The 17450-nt window shown below is 36.6% G+C and overlaps 3 protein-coding genes and 1 non-coding gene across 4 annotated transcripts in view; all 4 read right to left on the bottom strand.

Moving 5' to 3' along the window:
• Positions 1–668: 668 nt before the first annotated feature.
• The window catches only part of LOC134844416 (UBX domain-containing protein 1-like), a 583758-nt gene continuing 566976 nt past the window's right edge, over positions 669–17450 (bottom strand). The window contains exons 2-8 of the mRNA XM_063861080.1: positions 8986–9039; positions 5157–5210; positions 3962–4273; positions 3600–3719; positions 2975–3046; positions 2502–2682; positions 669–1046 (exon numbers count right to left, since the gene is read on the bottom strand). Coding sequence (XP_063717150.1) covers positions 819–1046; positions 2502–2682; positions 2975–3046; positions 3600–3719; positions 3962–4273; positions 5157–5210; positions 8986–9035 — 1017 coding nt within the window. The 5' untranslated portion in view covers positions 9036–9039 and the 3' untranslated portion in view covers positions 669–818. The remainder of the gene's footprint in view (positions 1047–2501; positions 2683–2974; positions 3047–3599; positions 3720–3961; positions 4274–5156; positions 5211–8985; positions 9040–17450) is intronic.
• Positions 4342–4502, bottom strand: LOC134845324 (U1 spliceosomal RNA). Its single transcript, XR_010162739.1, has one exon. It is a non-coding gene; the product is annotated as a U1 spliceosomal RNA (small nuclear RNA).
• LOC134844415 (V-type proton ATPase subunit d-like) lies at positions 9124–13090 on the bottom strand. Its single transcript, XM_063861079.1, has 3 exons — positions 12514–13090; positions 11384–11611; positions 9124–9984 (listed from the first exon to the last, which is right to left on the bottom strand). Exons 1-3 carry the CDS (start codon positions 13063–13065, stop codon positions 9718–9720), a joined length of 1047 nt encoding a protein of 348 aa, XP_063717149.1. The 5' UTR covers positions 13066–13090; the 3' UTR covers positions 9124–9717.
• On the bottom strand, positions 13418–14052 carry LOC134844798 (uncharacterized). The gene is made up of 2 exons (XM_063861614.1): positions 13901–14052; positions 13418–13625 (listed from the first exon to the last, which is right to left on the bottom strand). Exons 1-2 carry the CDS (start codon positions 14050–14052, stop codon positions 13418–13420), a joined length of 360 nt encoding a protein of 119 aa, XP_063717684.1.

Here is a 17450-nt window from a genome sequence, read left to right as displayed (position 1 = left end):
AAAAGAACGATGGACTTCCTATGTTTTGCAATTGCAAAAAAAGTAAAGACAAGTTGATTGATTGGCAAAAAAGTGAAGCTTCGTTTTGCAAACGCCAGCGAGAACACGACAAAAAGCAGCTCTATAAAGTGCAATAATAGTAGAAATAAGCCTCGATTTAGTAAAAATGCGGCTACGTCTCGGATTCGATTTGCGACCTAGAGATTAGGAGTCTCACTCATTAACCACACAGCCACGCGCGCTTAATACATCACAAAAACTAGACACAAATAAAGCAGAGAGCGATTATAGCAAAAGAGCTACCAAATAATTGAACACTTTCCACTTTCAATGAACACTTTTGTTTGCGAGTTAGGTTAGAAAAAGAAGGTTCGTAATAGTACACAAGCTTCTGGCTAGCGGAAAAATTAAAATCCAATTTCGAAACTAGAAGTCCTTCACACTTTTCCGCTTTCGTAATTTTAGAGCCCAATTTGGCCTCCTTTTAGCAAATGAATTGAAGATGAAACTGAAGATAAAAAAACAAAAGCCAAACAGCAAAGATCAAATTTGGCGTAACGATTTTTTTAAAATGAAAAACCATTACGACTTATATACCTATATACTACCTATCTTCACTAATTTCCTTGAAACTTAAGAAATGTTATTCCATTTGTCCTAACAATACAAAAGATGAAAAAAAAACAATTTTGAAGTTTTTACTATATACAAATGACAGTCAAATTTCAAATACAATATCAACTCATTTCGTAAGAAAAATTTATCTTTCAGTTTGCATCAGGAAGTTCTAAGGACAAGTGAACTTATAATTTTCAGCATTAACTAGGCTGGTAAATGTCAATCACAGCTGATGGCACAAGCCCAAGATCAAACAGAGTTCGTTCCATTTCTTCTTCCGTGAATACTTTCTTAGGAAAAGTTGTCATCAGAGTAAAATTAGGGTGAAGAGGTGAAGGTGTGTTCAGCTGAACAAACAACCTGACCGCTGACAATTGTTCCGTGGTGCTAAACTTCTGTACCTTGGGTGGAGCTCCCTTGAAACGTATCTAAAATTAAATCTAATAGTTCACTACTCCGAATAATTCTTGGCAGTACCTCAATAGCCAACAGAAACGCTCTGATGAAACAATTGTGGTTTCAAATTTAATATCAAATGAAAAAAAAAAACAGATTCAGATGAAAAGACGCAGAGACGCAGCGGAGCTTTGCATTACATGTGATACGACACAAACATAGCATTGCAAACTAGCAGACAAACAGTCACAAAAAAGAAACGAAAATCAGTCCACAAAAATTGTCGAAAAAACCTCAATTTTAAAAATTTCTCGATTAATGTTCAATTTGAGGAAAACACGTCGAGCAGTACAACCGCCGTCGTGAAATATAAACATTAATCGGAGGGGAAACTATCAAAAAAACTTAAAAATCACTGAAAATCGCTTAAAGCATTAAAAAAATTCCGTGATATGGAAACTAAGCCGACGAAACAATCAGACAAAATATGGGCCGATATTTTTTTTTGAAAATTTATATTTTCAGTTTGAAAAAAAAACAGTTCCTAGCCGGATTCGAACCTAGGACATTTGCCGTACCACGCGTTCAGTGATGCCCATTTAAAAAAAAAAATTGAAATTTGAATTAAAATTGATTAAGAAAATTATAAAAATTGTTAGCATCAATTCAAATTATTAAATTTAGTATTTAGAATTAGTATTTAAAATTTTGTAGTATTTAAAATTTAGTATTTAAAATTAGTATTTAAATTTTCCTTCAGAAGTTTAAATTTTTCTTAAGTCTATTTTTTAACCAGTTTTTCTGCCAATTTTGGGGGCTTCTCGCAATTTTGTGAAACGAATTCTAGAGGCAATTTTTTGGGCATATCTATTTGCTACAAAAGTTAATCAAATTTGTCGTGAAAATTTAGATTGTTTGCTTTTTCCGCGAAACTATGAAATGTGAAACTAATTATCATGAGTAAACTCTGTACTTTGGCGTCAAATCGAATACCGCCGGAGCAATTTAAATTTTTCTCAATTTAAATTGCTCGATTTAAATTAAAATTTTTCATTCAAACTGAGTGGGCTCATTATTTCACAATTAAATAAATTGAAATTCTTATGAAAATTTAAATTAATTTAACTTGTTTTTTTTAATGGACATCACTGCACGCGTTACCTCTAGACCAAGTGTGCCGGAGAAGCCATGAAATTTGATTTTTTTTAAATCAACTATCAAGTGTTTTTTTTGCACAAGTTGTAAGCAGCAAGCGGTGACCTCTCATTAGGATTTTTCAAATTCAAAAGGAGATTTTCATGAATCGGAGATGAAATTAACTTCATCAAAATTAAACTAATATTAGTTCATGAAAAGGAACTATAGTTGTTCCATCAAATTCAATCAAAACTGGTTGTAATCAACAACTCCAAGACACTCGAAACCCGCGAGTCGATCTGTATCGGCAAAAAGACTCCCTTTTCTACCACTCCATAAAAAATTGCTACCTGTATTCTGGTCTCTTTGTAGTCTGCAGCTGTTTTCACAGGTGTTGTAGACTGCACAGCTGCGGTGGTGGCTGATTGCACATTTGATGTCTGAGATGCATTGGGTGTTGGGTTGTTTGCGGAATCTGCGGCTGCCTTTTTGTTGGCTCTATCTCTCGCAATGTCTGCCTTCACTTTTTCTCTTAAACACGTTTTAGTTCCGAGCTGTGCAGATTTTTGGTTGCAAAATACCTTGAAACTTTTTGCAGCAAAAAAGCTATTGCCTCAGACGAATCGTCATTTACCTTCAATTCAATAGGCATGTCTTGAATGTGTCAACTTGAGTTCAAGATTCAAAACAGTAACCATGCGCAAAGTCCTACAGCGCTAAGTGCGCAATCCAAAAGATGAAATTTTGACCACCAATTTGCGCTTCACTTAAGTTGAATTTAATTCTGATCTATGTATGTACATCTAAGAGCGATGAAACATACCTTGCGAGTCTGTCGTCTTCCTTCTCTTTTCTTCTCTGCTCAGCCAGCTTCATCATCTCTTTCTTCTCGAAACTGAAATCAGTAATCCCCGTCATCGGTCATGAAAATCAACCTTAGAAATGGTGAGGTTACAGCTATTTTGAAGAGAAAGATTTTCAGATGTCGAGAAAACCGCAATAGTTGAAAGTATGAGTTGCCCACAAAATCTTCTTTGCTTCCAATAAAAGGGCCTTGTCAAACGTATACCAATTCGTCAGATTAATTTTTGAGTATGAGTCTGATGTCTCTTCTTATTTAGCTGGCGTATTATTTCGTCTGGAGTGCAGCCTGTACTTAGACAACCGCGTATTCATACTCGTCAGTATTCAGACAATTACTGTATGAACCAATCAGAATCGAGAAAAGACATAAATAATCCAGAATAAATCATAATTATTTATTAATTTCTTCTTTGTCTCGATTCTGACTGATTGAAACAGTATTTGTCTAAATACTGACGAGTCTGAATACGCGGTTGTCTAAATACTGCTATGTAACCATTTCGTCCTTCAAATATTCTTGCCAAGTAGGAAACGGGTGAGTTATAACCGAAAAGACAGCAATAATGCACTACTCGGGGACTCACTCGTCTTTGATGTTGCCCAAGTTCTGTCCCTCCTTCCGCCTGTGCTTCTCCTTTTCCACTGCTTCTCTCTTTTCCTGCTCCTCCCGCTCCAGTCGCCTCTGCTTCATCTTTTCCTGCAGTCTAAAAACAAACTCACATCAGAACTTCATGAGAAAGAAATAAACGATCAACTAAAGAAATAGGACGATCGAGAAATCAGAAGAGCATATTTTAGATATTTCAAATAACCGATTTCAAAAAAAAACATTCCTACCAGATGCGAATCTTTCTGGAAAGTTTATTAATTTTGCTTGTTATCAGAGCTCCCTAAGTACTATTTTTTAAAAAAGAAGCAAGAAATTGCTCAAATCCATAAATCTTACTCTTCTAGTTTCTGCTTCTTTTCTTCTTCCGTCAGAGGTTTTATTTCTTCCGTCGTTTCTGCGAAATTGGCATGCCCTGATTTCGCAGCATGTGCTTCAGCATCTAAAGCACTTTTCAACAACTTGCCACAGTCTTCGCATTTGAGAGACTTGGCAACATCGGCAGTTTCAGAAGCTACAGGAACCGGATCATCTGCCGAGGTTGCTGCAGCAGCACCTGGAGCTGCTCCTAGAACATTTCCAGTAGATGCAGCAGCGCTTCCTGTAGCTCCGTCAGTAGCAGCAATTGTCGCATCGGGATTGCTGAGAATCCTGGAAAGGAAAAACTGCTCTGTTCGTAATAGAGGATTTATAGGATACTGAATATATTTCACATTTATAAGGGAAAGCGCGAACGCAGTCCCAACACGAATAAATTGTGCGTCCGAGTTTCTCGCTTTGGAGAAATCGCAGGGGTCAACCTCCGCGCAGTGCAATGCGGAGGCCTCGCCCTGGACCACCTCTCTGCTTGATCAGAGGACGGTCGACGCCAGGTAAGTATGATCGGTTCTGAGACCCTCAGTTCATCTAGAAGAAACATAACTTTATGATTTCATAATAATACAAGAATAGTGCAAGCTTCTGGTATCTTTATGCTAAAAAAATTCTAGTTCATTACTTGATTCTTTAAATTATTTTGAGCACTTTCACCAAGTCCTACACTCGCGTCTATCTTCATTTCTGGATCAGAAAAAGACTTACCAATTGGTTGAAAGACAAAAAGAATTAAGTTATTGCTCAAAAAGGTCTGAATTCAGAGTTCGCCAATGTTCAGTTTAATTTTGCTGAGATATTTGTGCTTTTACAGCACCGAAAGCAAAATGTGACCACGATTGGTAGTTCACAAAATGGTATTTTAGTCATGCCGTGACTTGTATTTGACGAGATAAATGTGCGCAAAACCTCAACTCAAACATGGTAAGTAAGGAAATGTTTATTGCTCAGCGAGTCATGCGAATGTAACCAATATACAAAATTGAATACAAAATAGAAACGAATAAGAATATTAGAACCGAATATGCAAGTAGTAGATTGGTAATAAAAAATAGTGTCCCTCAAATTGACGTATATAGTAGTACCGACTTGCTTCTCGTAGCGTAAAAAATTGAAATAACAATATTGCAGTAGAAAAAAAAGTAGTGTATTTTTTCCTCACCAATTGACGACTGTCTCCATTTCCTTGCTCCCTGTTGCCTTTAGTCCCGCTTGGCTAAAAAATGGAAAAATTATCACTAATAGTATCGCAAGAGTATCAATAACCCTACCAACGCTCGCTAGAGTATGTAAAAAAGCTAAGCATAGGTGCACACTTTTTAGTTCACCGCGCGAGTGACAATAAGAGAAACAATTAGCTGAGATATATTTTAACAAACCCAGAAAAAATATGCTTAAAAAAGTTAAATCATAGTTTTTAACTTTGAGCATTTTTCAGTTATTTGAAATTCACTCTGAAATTGACTTTACCGAACAATAGGCAATTCTAAAGCAACGGAGAATTTAATTTGAGCAGTTTGTTCTTTATTTTGAAAACCACAAGCTTGAAGCAATTCAACTCTTCAAACTCTGCAAGAAAATTATCGGATCTACTTAACAATCCCCATCTGGTGTCTTCTAAAAATCTCGACCGCTATAAAAAAAAATACAGTAAATTAGCACTAGAGCTTTGTATTGAGATTTATAATTTTGCTGCATTCTGATTGGTCGAAAATTTGACTAACTTGATCTACTTAACAAACTCCCCCCTTTGTTGCAGGGGAGGGGCAAGGGTGTAGTGGGAGAGGTTGTTTAGTAGATCAAAAATATCTTTTGAATTTATAGGAGACTTGTACAACTTGCGATACACTTTGAAAACCAAACTAAGCTAGCGCCTAAACAATTGCCAAGAGATCCGAACTTGAAAATTCAAAAAGTTTTTATTAAGTCCAATACCTATTCAGCTCAATGCCGTGAAATCTACCAAACCCCAACCAGAACACTTCATGTAAGAAGCTATAAGTCAATCCTTTGAAAAAAATGAAGAAAGATGTGCAAACTAAGCAGCAGGAAGAAAATTAGAACCAAGAGAATCGGAGCTTCACACCAATTGCAATAAACCGAAATACTATTTCAAAAAATAATAATGACTATTTGAAATTTTGCAAGACTAACCACGATAAATTCATTCTCCTTTACACTTTGAAATTATGGCCGGTTGTTTCCTCAAAATTTTGAAAGCAGATAAAACTCATAACTTCAGATAGCTTCAAACATAAAACTCCAATCATTCTTGCGCTTAAAAGTAATATGAAAAAAAAAGAGCCATCAGAACGTTGAAAAAATGTTACAAAAAACCTAGAAACCGAAAAAAAAACCTCGATTCAAAACATTTTTCAACTTGATGATTTTATTTGCTTTTTAAGGAAAAGTCCTAAAATAAGACTCTAATCACTACAGAAGTGCATCAAACATATTAAAGCTATTGATATTGAAAAAATAAATAAATAAAAATTATTTTGTAGAAAAAAAAATTAGCTAAATTCCTTTAAACTCAATATGATGTTTTTCAATTATTATAAAAATGGCTTAAATCAGAAGAAAATTGCATGCTGTGGAAACTGAGCCAACGAAAAAAAAACAGACAAACGATAGCTTAGTCTTTGTCATCCCAGGCTTGTACGTTATATTTACGCTAAGCGGGCGCAAGTAGTAGCAGGTGTTTGGTATACCAACAGATGAATTCTATGAATAATTTTTTCAACGGGTGAAATATCTTTGCTTAAAGATATTTCACCCGTTGAAAAAATGATTCAAAGAATTCATCTGTTGGTATACCAAACACCTGCTACTACTTGCGCCCGCTTAGCGTAAATCTATAATTCAAAACCTATAAAGTTTTCATTCCGCTGGGCAATCTCGAAACTAACATCCCCTTCCGAATCTAGAAGTCGATAAATTTTTCGCGACCTTTACACTTTTGCTGTTCGATAGTGGAGTTTCCTTTTCTTTTAACAAAGAAAATGAACTGAACGTAAAAAGAAATCAAAAGTTAAAAATCGAATTAGAGCGTAAACAATTTTTAAAGTTTTCAAATAACAAAAATAACACAGAGGCGAAGCTGGGCTTCGCAAACACTTACCAGAACACGACCAAAAAGCAGTTCTATCAAGTGAAAAACGAAAAAGTAGAAATAAGCCTCGAATTTCCAAGAACTCAAGGCTGAGCAAAAACTCGAACTAGCAGAAATCTGCGACCTAGTAAATTTGAGTCTCACGCAGTAACGATTCAGCCACGGATGCTGAAAATCCCCAAAACTAGCCACCATAAACGCAGCCAGCTACATATGCTAATAAATTTCCAATTCGATGCAGCAAAAATAACACCAAATACAAAAAGGTACAACTTAGCATGTAATAAGTTGCAAATCATAAAGCCACATTATGTATAAATTAGGCATTTCAAAAATAGCTTAATTTAATAGAGATACATTTAATTTTTATGTCGTTTGAAACAAATAGCTTTTTTCGGCTCAGTTGATGAATTAAAATGCATCAACTGTGTAAACTTACAAATATTCGAATGTCGAAGCACATCTTCAATAAGCTATAAAGGTGCAACAAATAAGCTGTCATGACAATTCGATGCAGCAAATATTGTTACTTTAAGTTGCAACAAAATTCGCAAAAATATTTGCGACTTATGTTGGGTAAAAAAGAAAGTTCGTACTAAAACACTTTGCTTCGCAAGTGTAATCATTAAGACCTGTATAAGAGTGTAGTGTTCACTACGTTCATGACTCTTAATAATTAATATCAAATGAAACAAAAATTTCGAAAGCTCTTGAAACACTGAACAAAAATCAAAAAAGGGTAATGAGAGACTTATAAGACTATTGCTAATAAAATAGGTTTATTAATAACCGCATGCTGCCTAGCAAAAAAAAACACTCATCATTACAAACCAATTATTCAACGGTTCAACGATTGCGAGTAATGTAGCTGACATCCCTCAGAGTTAAACTGATCTCAGTTTTGAAGATGTAGCCAGGTGACAAGGAATGCTACACTGCACAAACCAAATTTGTAAATAAGACAACATAGTTTGTGTCGGAATAGTAACACAGTGGCCAAGCTTCACTTTGCAAACAAGCAAAGTAGTTAAAAGACAAACGGAATACAACAACTGAACATGCTGTTTAAAAGGTACTGATAAATTAAATCTAATATAGAATTATTAGGGCCAATTGGCTTGCCTCAAATTAATTTGGAAAATAATTGAATTTCATTCAAAATTTGGATTAATTTGTCGAGTTCAAATGCATCGCGCTTACATATTGAACATCATAGATAATTGCATAGAATTGCGATAATTTATTCCAACAAATTTAAAACTTGCTTTTGTTTCACGACTCCAAAAATTAAACAAAGGACCGCATTTGCGATAACTTTTTCATTCGAGGGCGTCCCTCAAAAAAATCAAGAAAAACCTTCAGAAACTCAGAATTACCCAACTTTGGTACATAAGAAGGCAAGCGATAAGAATGATTTCTTGAACAACTGAGAAATTACGCCTGTAAAAGAAAACAACTTTTTCTCGATTATATTCTAGATAATACTCAGCTAGCTGATCGACATGTTTCGCTGATTTTTAATAGATCACCTTTTGTCATTTCTTAATTGTGATAGTAATCGCAGAGGATAGCTACTTGTTAGGCTGAATATCCTGTTCTACATATTCTGATGCAGTAATGTATTTTGATTTTCAACAAGGTATTGAATCCGCACCTGCATCGTTTAATATGGCATAACGGTCGCTAACGCCAAAAAAAAATTCACCGGAAATTAAAATTTCTGGACTATTTGAAAACATCGGAAACTGAGTATTCAATATGTACAGAAAAAATCTTTTCCCAAATCGGAACCAGTAAAAGACTCCGTAACCGGGCAAAGCCTATAACATCGTTCTGCAGCTTTAGTAAAATCAATGATCCACTGATTTATTTAACTTACATTTGCTCATCGGTAAACCCCATATCCTTCAGACTGGCAACCATCGCCATCTCTGAAAAAAAATTGGAGGAAGTTTAGAACGCCATTTCAAAACTACTGGCATGCCCTGTAAAAGCCCTTGCGTTCTTGAAAAAACACTTTTATAAACGAAATTGCAATTCTAAATAATAGCAACATAATTCGAGTATATCTATATAAAATATTCAAAATTTACATAAATTTGACAATTTCGTTATCTTCAGTCTGGAAAAAAAAGACAGTTTAGCGCCAAAAATGCCACAATAAGAATTCAACATTATCGTTGGGCTATCATGACCTCTGAATCAATCTTATCTCATAATTTATGCACTACTGATGAATCATTAATACCAATACATTTAACGTGTCATGCAATTGTCTACAGGTAATAGTCAACAAGCTGTTCCGCTCAACTCTACAAATGAAGGCAGTTTTTAACACTCTTTTGATAATTTAAAAGATCAACTTTGAGCTGAGCAGAAATTTTTGGACAAATGACAACTTTTTTTGGATAGAATTCCGAATAATTCATGACAATTAACTAGATTCATTCGAGAATTTCATGCGCTATATAATCAAATTTCTGCAATCGTATTTTAACTAAACTTGAGATAGGGTCTGATTTGGTCAGAATAAATAATTTCCATTAATTAATTTTTATTTAATCAGTGTCATTCTGGTCGAGTATTATGATATAATCAATTGTGGCCTCGATCAGAATATATTGATGTAGTTGTCAATCTTTCCCTTCTGTCCTTGGGCGATACACTCTGCAATCCAAACGATATTTCTGTTCTCTTGTTCCTTCAGTTTCACATAACTGTAGAATACTCCGTAGTTGAAGTGGTAGAGGAATGCCTTCCTGTTCAGATTCACTTCGTACTCGAAGAATTTGTCCTCTAGAGTTTTCTCGCCCGGCCCTGATCCACAGCTTTCGAAGCAGGCGTTGTACTCGGCGTAAAAACCGGCTACTTGACGAACCTGGAAATCATTTATAGTTTAGCACTTAGCACTCTTTTTGTTCCGATTTTCGATACGAAAGTAACGGAATATTTGTGCTCGGGGTGGGTTTTTTTCTTCAGACAAATTTCAACTTTTTAACTAGCCATTTTGACGGAATATTTTTATATCATTCGAAATCTATTGTTGTCCTTCCTGAGCTTAAATTTGAAAAGATATTTCACCTGCGATCATTTTTCGTAAAGTTATGAGGGTTTAAAGATTGCCATTTTGAACAATTAGGGACAATTAACGCGCGATATAATTCGCGCTATTAACGCGTAAACGGAGATTTAATCCGTCTTAGAAATCGTTCCAAATTGGTTGAAAGAAGCTTACTTGCCATAATTGATTTGTTACAAGGAGCAAAATCTATTGTTTCGTACTTTAAATGGCGTGTGCGGTGATGATTTTTATTGAAAAATTTTCAAATTTTAGAAAAGTTTTTCATTTTATTTTATTTCATTTAATTTTTTGGATCTACTTAACAACCCCCCCTCTTTCAAGAAAGGGGGGTTTCTTTAGTAGATACAATAGGGGGGGGGGGGGGAGATTGTTAAAGAGATCCAATTTTTTTATGCTGTTTATGCTATTACTGCTCCATAAAGGTTAAAAGGCAGTCGGAACTTTCACCCGTTACCCAATAGATTGTATTGGTTCTACCCTGCCATTCAATTATTGCAATTAATTGCCGGATGCTTTGAGAATTTTTTTTTTGGGTAACACTGAATCAAAACAATCAACCACGCATAATTATTTTATCCACAACAGAAATGTCCCAAAAACGCTTGTTAACATAGAGAAAAAGATTTTCTTCGAGGCTCCCAGGAGACAAGCGAACTTGTTTGCTCGTATGGGGAGTGCAGTCAAAGGCTTTAGGCATGGCTGTGCTCTGAAACCAAGTGATGGCTGAAATGAGTCAATTTGCGTCAGCAACACTTCCGGCTAATCACTGGCAGTTGCGGTGTTTGCACGCTTTGATCATATTGTTACACTATATTGTCGACAGGACAATCAATTATTGTATTGTGTGAAAGCTGACAATCAATTATTGTAATATATTATATTGCAATATATTGTGACCGCAATATATTTTTACGCATCCCTGGTTTCGTAGCACTCAAATTATATTTTTCATTCCGCATGACAAAAACCGCGATAAAATTACTCTCCATCTATTGTTCTTAACACGCAATCTATGTTTGTGATAAAATCATGATGCACAGAAAGTTCGAGCACAGTGTACAGTTCTCTCCAAACACTTTTAATTTAACCTTTTTATGAAACCGTGAAAAGCTAAATCAAGACTTTCTCGCTCTGAAATGCTGACGTAATCAAATAATTGAGATCTTAGTTTCGAAGTCGTCCTTTTCGTACAAACCTGTTCGTAGTCGTCACATCTAGCCAATGCAGCTAGTCCGTATGGGAACAGCTTGCCACACTTGGGGTAGAGGAGAGCCCGGTCGTCTTTGGTGAGTTCAGTTCCGAACGAGTTGATCGTGATGATGAAGGCCCTTCTGTCGGCCTCGAAGGCAAGCAGCTCACACATGGATTCGGCAGTGGTGCCCCCGAGGGTAGAACAGAAGCGGTAGAAGTCCTCCAAATAGGCCTGAAACGCAAAACTCCATTTTTAAGACAACACTTCCGAACAGTAACAAGAGCGATAAAATAACATGATTGGATTGTGAAACAGCATCCTTTTCTTGCCAGATATGTCCTTGTTGCAATAGGTCTGTAGACCAGCAGACAATAAGCTCCTCCCATCTGCATCCCGACAGGTCAAGGTCGCAGGCAACGGTTTCTAATTCTATTAAGTCATTAGAACTTGTCAAACGATTTGAGATTTTCCCACTCGGAACTCGTGGTACATATTATCCGGGCAGCGGTGGAGGTCATAACGCTACAATCACTCGTGAATATAACGCCTGGTGATCATAGACACCGGAATAACGTCTTCATGACGAGGCTGATGGATTTTTTATCAGCCATCGGCCCAGCTCCCACCATTCACCTTGGGCCTCTTTTCCGTGGGAGAGAGTGATGTCATCCATTTTGCCACATCCGGTCCCACCTTGAGGAGGCGGATGACACTGGGGCCCAAGGCTGATTGGTCATTCGCATCGCTTTAATCTAGCGGGGATCGCACCTGACATTTTAATATAAGAACTCGGGATCGAATTCCTTTGGAACCTTTTTGTGGGATCGAATTTCATATTCAATCTCCAATAAGGGAAATAAACTCGGGAGATTATTGCACAGTAGAGAGTAATTAAAATCAAAAGAGAAAACTAAATTCATGCTCTTTACGTCTTACGCATTTTTGTCATTGTAGTATTTAGTAATTGCGATAGCTAAACCATCCTCAGGTTTTGCCGTGTTAGCAGCATTTTTATAGTACACTTAACTAATTAGAAGAAACTAAATCATGTGCATCTGTTTATGGATATTTCGCATGAGTGTACTGAACTGCAAAAGGTAACTAGTGTTCCTAGACAGAATGATCATATGTACCTTGTAAAGAGTATTTCTGATTATCTCAATGTTCATCTCGTTGAAATCCCCTCCGCTGATGCACCCACTGAAGTAGGGTCCCAATGGAGTGTCCACTAAGATGGCATTGTACAAATCAGCAGCACTGTTCGCAATGTGGATCAACTCCAGCTGGGGAAAACTTCCCAATTTGTGGCATTTCGGAAGCAGTTCACGCACCGGTCTGTTATGTAACACGCCAGTAATTACCAACACTATATTATCAATCATGTATCCGTAAGTTATGTAATCGAGGAACGTCGACAACGGTTCCACAGCCTGCTGCCTCAAATGTCCGAATTCGGTAACCAGTTTCTCTCGTAGGCGTTCGTCAATCACCGAGACGCGGAGAGGGCTGGGTTCGTTGGCAAGGAAGTTTCCATAATCGGTTCCTTGTAGGTGGAGTTTCAAGTCTTCTAGGGTTTCGCATTGGGATAAGTTGGAGTAGTCGGTAGATGTTAGGATCCCAGATCGGAAGCCTCGCAGGAGCCCCTCAAGGTACCCGCTGTTTATGTTAAAGTACATGTCCGTCATTTTCGAAACTTATCTGAAAAAGATCATTCTACAGCAGAAAATAATGAAATTTATCAAAAAAAAAATTGCTCTCAAAGAATAAGTTGCAAACAGAATTCATTTATAACAAAAACAACAATGATATTGAGATCTAATACAAATTTTCAACAAATTCATCGATTTCAAGAGCTACTTTTTTTCCTCATGTGAAACCACAATTGACCAATTATGGTAAATCATCGCAGCTCTAATTGATCAGAATTAAAGTTTTTCCTATCATCAATTCGTTTCCAGACATCAGACGCAATAACTCTGCATACGGCGAACGAGAGAGCGCTTCCTTCTTTTCTCCACAGAAATGTTATAGAAAACATCAGGTGGACTTGCTGGGAGGTGCTACCAAAATGACCCCGTCTCCTCTCACAAACATGAGTGGAATATTTCTTTTACTCGTCTTATAGATCTCCTCATAAGTCTCTTCGTCCACTTCAACTGTCGTGATCACTTCCTCAATGTCACTCATGATTAGATTCAAGTGATGGTCGTATGCATGTAGTTTGCCATATAGTACTCGCTCGTTTCTGAAACCATCAACATTATCTCAATTTGAATTGTGTAAATAAACCAAGATGACTTAACTCAGCAACTTATATTTTTCAGCCCCTTTTAGATACAATGAAACGACATCAGTTTTAGCCGACCAACTCTGGAGATTTTGTGTTTATTCCATTATAAAATTTATGCAAGAGAAGACGAAAGAAAATTTCCAAAAATTGTGTCCAACGTTCACAAAATATGCACTTCATCAGTAACGACGCATAGCTTTTGAAACGAAAATGAAATAGAAAACAATCACCTTAACTTGACGTAAATCCTCTCTTCGAGCGACAGTCTGATGAGATCAAGGGGCTGTTCCACCAAGGGCAAAGTGGGATCAGTAGACGAAGGCGGAGGTACATTGGCATCGCCTTGCTCATCCACTGCAGTAGCACCAGCACTACTTGACATTTCCAAAATCTATCTGAAAAAACAGAAATTTGATAGTTTCAGAACAAAATGCTATCAAATTTTAAGAACCATGTAGCAGCTATCTATAACTAATTTCACGTCCTATTGACAGACTCCATTCAAACTTAAAACAAAAATTAGCTCTGTAAAGAAACCAAATATGAGAAAATTAAATTAGTATAAAACGAAGTACAATGATTCCAATTTTCGTTTCTGAATCAAAACTGACTTGTTAAACTATTTTTGGTTGTAAATTGAAAAAAGCACATGCATTGGCTGCATTTACTCCAATAAAAAACTCTGATGGACTTGAAAACTACCCAAGTTTGTTGATGGCCATGATGATCTGTAGATTTAGGCGATGCCAAATGGTCCCTCGGGTAGTGAATTCAGAGGGGCGACCTAGATTCACTACTAGTTACAATCACGAAAGGGTTAAGTTAGTGGCAAGTATCTTTTAATGTACTACGTTGCATGCCCCCTTTTTTACTGCTCCTATGGCTGTATCGTCCGCTCTCGCTATTACAAGAACTTCCAATAGTATTTAATTTCATATAGACATTAATCCAGATAAGGGGCTCTTTGTGACCGGAACATAACCTAACATAGAGACGAAGCGGAGCTTAGCATCACCTGCGATACAATCATAAAAAAGCATCGAAAAACATGAAAAATGTAAAAAAAAATTAAGTGAACCAAAACTTTCGTATGTCTCGATGAAGGACACCTATTTCTCGATTTGATAGGGTAGTTTTTACGAAAACACAAAAAGTTTCAAAAAAGTCAAAGTTCAAAAAATATTTTCTCCGAAACCCGTAAGCTTCTTCTTCTAAAAGCAGGCCGTGAACGGTAAAAAAGAGAAAGTTCCAAAAATCGGGTTTCCCGATTGAACACATTACCTGAAAAATGGCATTGTAATTTTCGAGTAGAGTAAAAAAAAACTTCCAAAAAACGGCAAAAGTTAGAGATTTCATATTTTGAAAGCCATCCTTATTTCTAAATGCAACGGGGGGTAAAAAATTACAAAGGTAAGCTTCTAACAAACTGATGTGGTCGATTAAACCTATGATATCAGATTTGGCAGAATAGTTATCGAGAAAAAACCAGAAGTTTGAAAAACGGTCAAAAAATCAAAGGTTGATTTGTCCGGGTAACATGAATTTGGTTTCAAAATAGTTGGGCGTAGTCGCGTATGCAAAGGAGCATCCGACAACCTGTTCTATAGATAGAACCCTAAATGGCAGGTATAGGTAATCAATTTTTGGTAAAATTCATAAACTTAGAATGAACACTAAAAAAAACCAAAAAAAAAACGACTTTACCTATGACAACTTTTTGTTTTAAAAATGTGAGTAGCCACTAATGCAGATGAGCTTCTCACAACTCGTTACATCCCATGAACCCCAAAAACCCCGGTTTCGCAGGGTAGTTCTCGAGAAAAGTCGGAACCTTTCAAAAAACAGTCCACAAAATCCAAACTTTGACTTTTCCGAGGGCCATTAATTTTTGTTTTAGAAAGTCTTGGGTGTAGTCGCGTAAGCATAGGACCCTCCCATAATCTGTTTTTTTTGGGCCGATCAAAAACGTAGATTGGACGGTAAACTTGGAAAAAACAAAACTTAAAAAGAAAACGATCAAGAAATTAAGAAATTGACTTTTCCGAGGACAATAACTTTTTCTACATGAAAGGGTGATAGTTCGCTGTAGCAGAGAGCCTCCAAAACACCTTATCTCCATGGAACCTAGATTCTCAGACTGAGGTAACTTTTCTAGAGATAAAGAAAAAATCAAAAAACGGTCCAAAAAACAAAGACTTCCGTGGGCCATAATTTTGTATAAAAAAAGTTTGAGTTTGAATGCATCCTATTAATTGAAGCCAAAATCTCAAAATTTGTATCTCAAAAAAAACTGGTCAAAAGTAGCCCCCCCCCCTAAAGCAAAAAGAGTATGTGCAGTCTCAGAAAAACGAAACCAAAAAAAACCAATCCCATACACTTTCATAATACCTGTTTTTATCAAACAGTAATTCTAGATAAACATGCCAATCGCGACATTGCATTGGAATTCCAAATTAGCAACTGATCAAAACTTACGAAGCTGAAACAAGGCCGACAACCTGTGAGCAGACACCATTTGAGCCGAAAAAAGATTTTGTAAAAAAAACTTTCAAATCCTCCCTGAAACTACCCTGTAGTAACAAGTACTTATCCAGTAGTTAAATTTGAAGAAAACATTTCAAATCCTCTCTGAAATTACCCTGTAGTACCTAATACTCATCCAGTAGTTAAACTGGAATTATCATGAAATTGAACATGTCAGCTGCACAGCAGCATCACATGAATCACTGATTTTCTTAAACTAGTTGTTAGCCCAAAAAAATCTACATTCCGATTTGATAACTCTTGCATATCGCCAGCGTAAAAATTTAATTAGAAGGAAAGGGGATGCTTACACGGAGGCTGCGTGTAAGATCATAGTAAGATGGTTTTCTGAAGTATTGCGATTTTGTCACTAGATTGAATATTGATTTGTTTTGAGAAGGGATGTGCATTAATACTGAGGCTCCGACTTGTGGTGTTTCGAGCAACTGCAACGTGCGCTGTAGTTCTGGGTAGGCATCGCGGATTTGCTGTGCTATTCCTGTGCTCATCTGAAAGTCACTCGAGACACAATGTTTGATGGAGCCTGGAAATTGCAACAGATCTAATGTACCAAATAGGGTAGGCTATTCTTGAATAGAATTCACCGAGTCTTGGCTGTTACCAGTGCCATCGCTTGGCCGTGTCGCATAATTAGCACGTTTCAGGCTGCTTTTAATGATACTCCTCTTTTTTTCTCGTGGAGGGAAGGCTTCAATTGCCTCAGCTGCGTGTTGCCGTATTTTTTCCTGGTTTTCTTTCTGTGTAGATCTTGGACTAAAGGTAACAGGAGCAACCTCGTGTCAATCTACTGTTCGCAGCCCATATTTTCGAGAATGCATCTGACGAGGTGGTATCGTACGTCGTTGCTGAATCGAGTTAGTCCATAAATCCTGTCACGTGATATGGTTGTGAAATCAACGGAAACAAGGATGTCTAAAAACGCAATGAGTCAACTAAAGATGAAAGAAGTGAGGGGCAGATATCTGATTAGTCGTCAGAGTATGATAACCGAAAACAAAATAAACGTTCATTGAGCCGTTAGCCCAAAGTTTCAGTTTCTTTATAAGTGAAGCGAATTTAAAGAAGTCGTCATAAAGTTTTATAATTTCAATCGAACTTAGAGTTTAATTCGTAGTTTTCAAAGAATTGTTTTTCTTATTTCGAAGATGTTTGACAAAAAAATTGTAAGCTTAGGAAGCAAGAGTTAGAAAACAGAAGCGATATTTTTCTTGTCTTTTTAATTTATCTTCTAGGTCT

This window comes from Symsagittifera roscoffensis, chromosome 4 (genome assembly GCF_963678635.1).
Source record: "Symsagittifera roscoffensis chromosome 4, txSymRosc1.1, whole genome shotgun sequence".
NCBI lineage: Eukaryota > Metazoa > Xenacoelomorpha > Acoela > Convolutidae > Symsagittifera > Symsagittifera roscoffensis.
The sequence above is the reverse complement of the archived record's forward strand: the minus strand, read 5'-3'. Positions and strand labels throughout refer to the sequence as shown.

Excerpts from the sequence above, each read along its gene's own strand:
- LOC134844415 (XM_063861079.1), bottom strand. The coding sequence starts at position 13,065 with ATGACGGACATGTACTTTAACATAAACAGCGGGTACCTTGAGGGGCTC. Across the intron at positions 11,612-12,513 it reads TCAGAAATACTCTTTACAAG|GCCTATTTGGAGGACTTCTA; the intron begins GTACATATGATC and ends TTTGCGTTTCAG. Across the intron at positions 9,985-11,383 it reads GATGTGACGACTACGAACAG|GTTCGTCAAGTAGCCGGTTT; the intron begins GTTTGTACGAAA and ends AATGATTTCCAG.
- LOC134844798 (XM_063861614.1), bottom strand. The coding sequence starts at position 14,052 with ATGTCAAGTAGTGCTGGTGCTACTGCAGTGGATGAGCAAGGCGATGCC. Across the intron at positions 13,626-13,900 it reads AGGATTTACGTCAAGTTAAG|AAACGAGCGAGTACTATATG; the intron begins GTGATTGTTTTC and ends TGATGGTTTCAG.